Source organism: Cydia fagiglandana, chromosome 2 (genome assembly GCF_963556715.1).
Source record: "Cydia fagiglandana chromosome 2, ilCydFagi1.1, whole genome shotgun sequence".
NCBI classification, from domain to species: Eukaryota; Metazoa; Arthropoda; class Insecta; order Lepidoptera; family Tortricidae; genus Cydia; species Cydia fagiglandana.
Genome location: NC_085933.1, coordinates 23,252,423 through 23,260,398, shown reverse-complemented (window position 1 = coordinate 23,260,398; position 7,976 = coordinate 23,252,423). Strand labels below are relative to the sequence as shown.

The window sequence follows — 7,976 nt, the reverse complement described above, 5'->3', positions numbered from 1 at the left end:
TATGCGCGCCGCGCCGCTCCCGCTTATGGTAAGTGTGGCGTCTTTATATCAGCTGCCAAGGAGGCAATGCCGACCATCAGCGTCACGCCGTACAGCCCGGGCGTGCTCGACGACAGCCTACAACAGCTACGCCAGCTCCATGCGGCCGTGCAACGTATGCGCGCCGCGCCGCTCCCGCTTATGGTAAGTGTGGCGTCTTTATATCAGCTGCCAAGGAGGCAATGCCGACCATCAGCGTCACGCCGTACAGCCCGGGCGTGCTCGACGACAGCCTACAACAGCTACGCCAGCTCCATGCGGCCGTGCAACGTATGCGCGCCGCGCCGCTCCCGCTTATGGTAAGTGTGGGGTCTTTATATCAGCAGCCAAGGAGGCAAAACTTTGAGCGTTTATCCTTATCTACACTTCAGCTGCAATATTTTCGAGAAAGATCTTTTTACTGGATCTCGCTGTTTTAGATCTGAAATGGCACCTTCTGTATACCATCGCCCACACTGCTAACTGTCCATCTGTGGACCTTATTACAATAGGAATAAGGTTCACCGATGGACAGTTAAGAGTGTTGTTATTGTTACTATTAGTTTTAAACCTCATTAGGAATGTAAACACAAATGTAGATGAGCTTAACCGACCGCAACGATTGTTTTAGTCCACTGTAACCTTATTTAGCTTAATCTATGAACTGTGGAAGCCTTATTAATGTCCACGGACATTTGTAAATGTATTTGGGGGATATGTAACTGTAAACAATACATATTTACTTTGTTCCGTATATTATATATTCTAGTTGATTATTAGGTTTTCGCTTCCAATTTCCTCGCGTGTATATTTCAAACAATGAATCATTTATGAAATAAAATGGGAACGAAAACGTCTGATTAAATCACTCAGAACAAAAAACAAGCTTAATTGAATAAAACCGAATGCAAGTAGCAAATATGCTTTCCATTTTACCCCGTCTGTGAGAAATGAAATCAGTTTATGAATTCTCGAAGCTATTATTGGATTGCAACCCCTGTTTCCACCTCATTCGCCTTGCCACCCCTGACCTACTGGTACAGAACAACACCTAATAATACATTGTCGCTGATATTACTTGTTGAATGTAGTAATGTTTAGTTTTTATAGTTGCCCAATTTCACGGTAGATGTCGCTGTTCTGTCGGCTACTTCGCGCTATTAAGATTTTTCCATAGCCCCTATATATAGTAAATTTGGTTTCGGAATAAATGAGTATTAAGTTGTCAAGAAAGTGTTTCATTACAAAAGGTAGGAAGTGCAGTGCAAGTGTAGTCAGTGAACATTACTCGTACATAATGCGTACATATAACGCGTATTTTTTTTTTAGTAGCATGAAAAATAACTTAAATCATATGTAATGTAAGGGAAGTTCGTTATTTATTATCAAGGTATCGTTATGAAAACCTATTACATATTTTGTCATATATTCCATGATCAGGTATTTCGTGAGTGAAATAAAACTTTAAATGAAAAATAAATTTTACAGTACATATGGTCCTATTTTCCCGCATTAGTGCGTAAAATACTCCGCGATTTCGTCGCTTTGCTACAGGTAGCTAAAAGTACATCCGTTCCACACCAATTTTGGTGGCTAGCCGTAAGCCGCGCGTGGCGCTGTCGCCAACTAGCGGCCATATCTGTCCTGATCATAACAGACACGTTTTTTTAGAGAGTGCATGAGTGATTCTGTAACTAGTGCTATTATTTATTCTGTGCCGCTAGGCCACCAGCGATCTCTCTCACGAATAACTCACCATTAGGGTATTTGGAGCGTTCGGCGGGGCGTGCAGCGTGGCGTCGGGCTCACAAGTGATTTGAGCAGCGTGCACTAAGGCCGCTACTGTACGTTTGCATTTGTTTACCATGCACGCCGCACGCCAGCGTCCACTCAGGCCTTACACTAAGTAGTAGTCAAATACCCTATTAAAATATCTTTTGTTAACAGCAAGCGGGCGGCATCAGTCGTCTCAGCACATCATGCCCGTCACTTTGCAAAGATGGCGGCGATCCAGACTGCTGCTCACCCACACACCTGGACTTGTACCCACACAGCCGTAAGGGCAGCGGTGAGTTTGTACACACCCTATGTTTACTTAACGATAAGAGATATAGGCTTCCATAAATAATATAATACATGGTTTCTTGGTTCTTGGTGTTCCCCGGAATCTTCACCGCTTTATCTGTTTATCTTATAAGAGATCTGAACTAGCTGAGAAAGAGAGTTTGTAGAACTATAGTGGGCGATGTAGGGGCTGAAAGTTTAGCGTAAAGCTAAAAGTAATGTAGCAAAAAATGCCCCAACAACGTAAACTAGTTGAAATCGCGGATTGGTTCAGGTTAGCGTCAAGGTTACCAGGCGCTGTGGAGATCCTTGGGGAGAATTTAAAGACTAACTTCCATTGTTGGGAGAGCCCAACAATGAGAGCCTTATGACATGTTGTATATGAAGTGTTTGTTTGTCCAGGCGAGTCCCGATCCTGGGGCCTGTGGGACAGGCGGGAGGAGGGCCGGCGGAGCTCCTGGGCGGCGTTGGAGCCCAACGCGCGCCAGCCCGATGCGAGCCGTCAGCGCAGGTATGGACCTACCACTTCTAGAGAAAGTATACTTCTCTCATTCATCTTACAGCGAAAAATATTGAGTGCGACTTATTTGAATATGCTTGAGTGTGAAGTATGCACGGCAAGATCTTTGCCGGGTTGAAAAATAACATATCAATATTCTTTTATCATGTTTTGATAGACATCGCTTGTAGGCTTGTAGCATTAATGATAGAGATTGTTGACGTTAAAATCATTTACATAATCTCATTATCTAGGAGACAATCGACTAAACTGTTGGGGTCAAACGTCAATTACTGTTAGACGGGTGTGTGTCAACAAAAATGAATCGCTTAAAATAGCGAATGAGCTAAATATATATTAAAATTTAAGAATAATTCATTTCGCAAAAGTTACTGCTTAGTCCGTTTTTCAATCGAGTATATTTTGTATATCATTTTTTCAAAACTACATTTGCAATTCGATTTCAAGTGTCTAATAAAATTATGGTATGGCAAGCTTTATTTAAATAAGACTATCTGGCATCAAATACATTTTTACGTTGTCCGTAAAACTACCAAGAATTAAAAACGCAGTAGACTGGCTTAAGAACTAATAATATAATTTAACTAGACACCTGAATTCCATCATACCAAAGATTTCTTGATTGTAGAAAAGCTGTATTTGATACAAATTCAAGACTCCATTTGTGGAAACTCTTAACAGCAAGTTTTGTTTACAACAGTACCGCATATCTATTTCATGCGGCCATTATCATTGACAGAATCTTTGCAGATGATAGTTGCTAGTAGGTGAGGTGGTAGTCTACAGCCTATATATCGATTGCGATGGCTATATAATCCGATAGCCGATCGAAATTTCTTGCCGCATCGATCACAGACATATTTTGACTATTGGCGCGCGGGCTCGTAAAGCGATATATACTTCAAATATCAAATTCGAAGCACGAATTTGTCTGAAGTATTTACACATCTACAATCAATAAATGTTTGATGATACTAATGGGAATGTGGAGTCTGTGTTGAACGCGGTAACACATTCCAGTACCCTTAACGGTCACAGCGCGTCGCTGTCATCCATGGAGTCGGAGGGCGAGCCCCGCGCGCGGCACTCCACGCACTCGCTCAACGACAACGACCTAGCCGTAAGTACCGCTTTATAACACATACTTAGCTTTATGCTTCCGCCACGGAACGCACGCTCCGAGCGTCACGAGCGTGCACCATCGTTGCTCCAAGCGTCACGAGCGTGCGTCACCGATTGCACTACATTTGTAGTGGCAGCGTTGACGCTGCTTATGCTTTGGGTTGGTTCCTCATAACGATGCCGCTAATTGACGGCAAGTTTGGTACTATGATAGACCCATTTTTTTATTGAAGGGTGATGTAGACAACTAAAATGTATGTACTTTTATACAATTTTTTACAAACTTAAATATACCTACTTAGATTTGTAATCATCCGTATCAAGTTTTCCTGTCCTTAATTCTCGTGCCGTAGCAATAACTCTATTCTTAGAGCGACGAAAACCTAACGTATGCTTGCTCTCGAGATCTAGTTCTACTATGACCCCTTTTACTATGCACAATAAAGTGTTTCATTCATGTTTCTAATTTATATTTCGTTAATGTTACGATAAACCTAACCTATTTAAACTAAATGACCTGTGATGTCGGCTGCACACACTCGTCGAGAGCCTCGCCGAGTCTCGGCACCGCTCCGATCTAATCGAAGAAGCGCGAGACGAGTCAAGGAAGAGCGAGACGAGAAGGGTGCAACATATACACACTCATTCTCAGCCTGTCTCGGGGTTTCTCACCGAGTGTGTACAGCTCGTATAAAGTGAAGCAGACGATAAAACCATAGTTGTGAATGCAGAAAGACTTCGAGAAGGTGACGGCGGCGCTCCGCGCGGGCACCACCGTGGCGGAGGGCGCGCGGCTGGCGGCGCGGCTGCCGCTGCAGAAGTCCGTGTCCACGCCCAGCATCGTGGCCGCCGTGCAGCCCGCGCAGCCCCCGCCCGCCAACAACATGTCAGTACCCGAACTAGTACACTTGTATTGTATCACAACACCAATGGTGTATAGCAGCGGTCGGCAACCTTATAGGACGACCTTAGGGAAGCCCGACGATTAAATTGTTCCTGTCAACTATCGGGTTGTTTGTTATATCTCATTCAGTGAACCATAGTTTATAAAATAGTATTACACAGCCAAGGGCCACATAGCAGTTAAGGAAGTGGGCGCGGGCCGCACTTTGTTAATATTTATGACTTTATCAGACATTGTCATTTGTCAATATTACATACAAAATAGCCAGGGAGGCTCGCGGGCCGCAAGTGAGGGGTTCGTGGGCCGCTGGTTGCCGACCGCTGGTGTATAGTATGAATTTTCTCAAATGATGTTTACGCCTAAGACCCTAATCTGTTAAACAAAAGCCACTGTTTCCTTTGTGCGAGCGGTGGGCTCCCGTGTAGAGCGCGTGCCATAGCAACAATGTCGTTTAAAAAGCAGCTGTATCGTGATGGTTTTAAAGTTCAAATCAAAAGTAAAGGTTCAAATACGAGCGCTCGCCTACATTGAGGTGGTCGATCGTTCTACATTATCAAAACATATTTCATGCAGATAGATAGTAAGGGTAAGCCGTAGCCGTAGCCGTAGTAAGTGGTAGCCGAGTGGATATGACGTCCGACTTTCAATCCAGAGGTCGCGGGTTCAAATCCTGACTTGTATCATTGTGTTTTTCGGAACTTATGTACCACCATTTGATATTTACCACTAGCTTTTCGGTGAAGGAAAACATTGCGAGGAAACCTGCATACATCTACGAAGAAATTCAAAGGTGTATGTTAAGTCCTCAATCAGCATTGGGCTAGCGTGGGAACTATAACCCACGCCCTCTCGCGCATGAGAGGAGGCCTGTGCCCAGCAGTGGGTCGTATATAGGCTGAATTATTATTCAATTTGAATATTTCTAGAATATGTTTGTATTTTCTAAGTTTTATGTGCATGTGTGTTTACTTTTTAAACTTGTTTATGAATATTGTAGCCTAAAGGTGCTTCCACATCGCAGTAAACTTATGTGGATCAACACTGTGCAACACGGTAGCATTAAGTAACTTACCTACTCGTACTTAATATTGCACAGCGTTGCTCTACAGTTACTCAGTTCAGTGTGGACTGTGGATGTACCTTAACAAAATATTTCTAATCAATAATTGTTCGTGCATGTCCAAACTATTCATGTTTTATTTTGTACCGCACCGTTTTGCTTCGCTATGTCTTAGCACTGGAAGCCAGAATAAAACTGGTACTTGAATTTGCACTTATTTTTTCAACTGGCGTCATTGAACATTGTGTATGTTTTATTATTCACACTACACACACACATACACTCGTACACAATGACGAGAGTTGTACAGTACCGCCACAAATAATAAGTCGTAATGTTAATACCGCGTCAATATAGCATTTTATAACCCATATAAAGCAGTTTACGTAACTGTACATAAATATGCATTAAACACTGTGATGTTTTTATGAAACGAGCTGAAAGCGAGTACCCACATTCGTATTATGCCTTTCGTTAAGTAGCACTAATACCGATCGACGTTATTTTGTGGTGGTATTGTACGTAAGCGTTGTCTCACTCGATGTTAGCTTGTCTGGCGGCGGTGCGAGCGAGACGGAGAGCGACGAGGACGCGTCGGCGGCCACGGTCGGGGCTACCACGCAGTTACCGGGGCGAAGAAACAACACACACCAAGAGCATTTGGGCTTGCATCGGTTGGCGTTCTTGGAACAGTGAGTGGACTTTAAAGTCTTAATATTAAAGTTCATTATCGATTGACGCCTCATGAAAATTTTGGCGGCTTTAAAGCAGTGAGTGAACTTTAAGGACATAACATTAAGGTTGATTCTTGATTGTCGCTAGTAATCACGCGTATCAAGAACATTTCGGCTTACAATGAGAGGCGTTCTTTGAGAAGTAAGTAGACTTTAAATCATAACATTTACCCTTTGAATGGCACGCCTGTCGTGCGTGGCGCGTCATCGTGAACCTTGTCGTACGAAAGTTGATATTGGGTTGTAGCCGCGTGCGTCAGTTGACGACTATGGTGTTCAAAGGATTAATAGTACATACATTATCGCTCGTTGGTATATCGTATCAGATGTATGGCTAAGGCACTGGTCCCACCGCGAGCTAGTAAGCTATGAGCTATCGGCTATGTGTGTGTTTATAGCCGATAGCTCATAGCTTACTAGCTCGCGGTGGGACCAGTGCCTAAAATGGTTAATTACAAAGAGGTTTGTATTACATACTTATAATAATGAAAATTTGGTAAGTAAAAAATATTGTTTAAATTTTTTAATAAATTGCAATGTTTTTTTATTGGCATGTTAAAGCACAAGCTTTGCTATTGTTTTCGTTCGTTTTTCACACGTTTTTCCGATTTGTTTCTTTCTAGTGTGGCATGATTTTACTAGGAAAATTAATTTAATTCACGATAAGGAATGGTCGGAAACATTTTTCTGACTAGTCGAAAATGCTTCAAATAATGGTTTTGAATTGTTTGTCATATGTTTTGTTTCCTACAGAGCGGCGTATGACCACCATGCAGAAAAGCGGCGGAAAAGAGGCAGTTTGTTTTTCAGGAAAAAGAAGGTTAGTACCTACACAATGTAAAAAGTCAACTATACTGCGTCAAGCAGATCTTGTCAGTAGAAAAAGGCAGCAAATTTGAAAAATGTAGGCGCGAAAGGATATAGTCCCATAGAAAATTTGAATTTCGCGCCTTTTTCTACTGACAAGATTTGCTTGACCATCTATACGTAAAAATATTAAAAAGTCAACTGCGCACCTGAGCGGCTGGCTTACTTTATTGTCACACAAAAACATTCAAAATCAACTATAATATTGTCACATATCGTGACTAAGGCGAATGCTTATTTTTGGTTGTTGTGCCCTTTAGTAAGTATATACATGTTAGAAATAAACGATATAGCTAAACAGAATATACAGTAACGTCATAAATACTGACCATATATATACACCATCAGCACCTATATGTATTTTCAGGACAAATCGCGCAAGGCCGCTCACGCGTGGCAGTCGGCGACGTCGGCCGCTGACTGCGATTGGTGCGGCCGAGCTCTGACAGACAAGCCCGCCTTCTACTGCGAACGTAAGTATTGCATTTTGCCTTATGCTCTGGTTCCCTAGGATAGCGGTGCCGTCATATAGCGGCCGTCTCCATACGAATACTACGACATCCATATTTAGCCATATTTAGTATATCCTAGGAAAACCGATCTTTAGTAACTTTAGTAAACATCCCTTTGTTGACCTTATTCATTATAAGTAGGTAACTATTGGATTCCAAGCCGATGAGGGTTCCT

General features: G+C 42.5%; 2 protein-coding genes across 2 annotated transcripts in view; one reads left to right on the top strand and one right to left on the bottom strand.

Moving 5' to 3' along the window:
• Positions 1 to 7,976, bottom strand: part of LOC134678739 (uncharacterized) — a 336,630-nt gene that overhangs the window by 67,134 nt on the left and 261,520 nt on the right. The window lies entirely within an intron of this gene.
• Positions 216 to 7,976, top strand: part of LOC134673034 (rho guanine nucleotide exchange factor 18) — a 49,187-nt gene continuing 41,426 nt past the window's right edge. The window contains exons 1-8 of the mRNA XM_063530974.1: positions 216 to 338; positions 1,966 to 2,086; positions 2,485 to 2,593; positions 3,623 to 3,722; positions 4,456 to 4,610; positions 6,237 to 6,380; positions 7,176 to 7,242; positions 7,657 to 7,762. Of these exons, the coding sequence (XP_063387044.1) occupies positions 222 to 338; positions 1,966 to 2,086; positions 2,485 to 2,593; positions 3,623 to 3,722; positions 4,456 to 4,610; positions 6,237 to 6,380; positions 7,176 to 7,242; positions 7,657 to 7,762 (919 nt within the window). The 5' untranslated portion in view covers positions 216 to 221. The remainder of the gene's footprint in view (positions 339 to 1,965; positions 2,087 to 2,484; positions 2,594 to 3,622; positions 3,723 to 4,455; positions 4,611 to 6,236; positions 6,381 to 7,175; positions 7,243 to 7,656; positions 7,763 to 7,976) is intronic.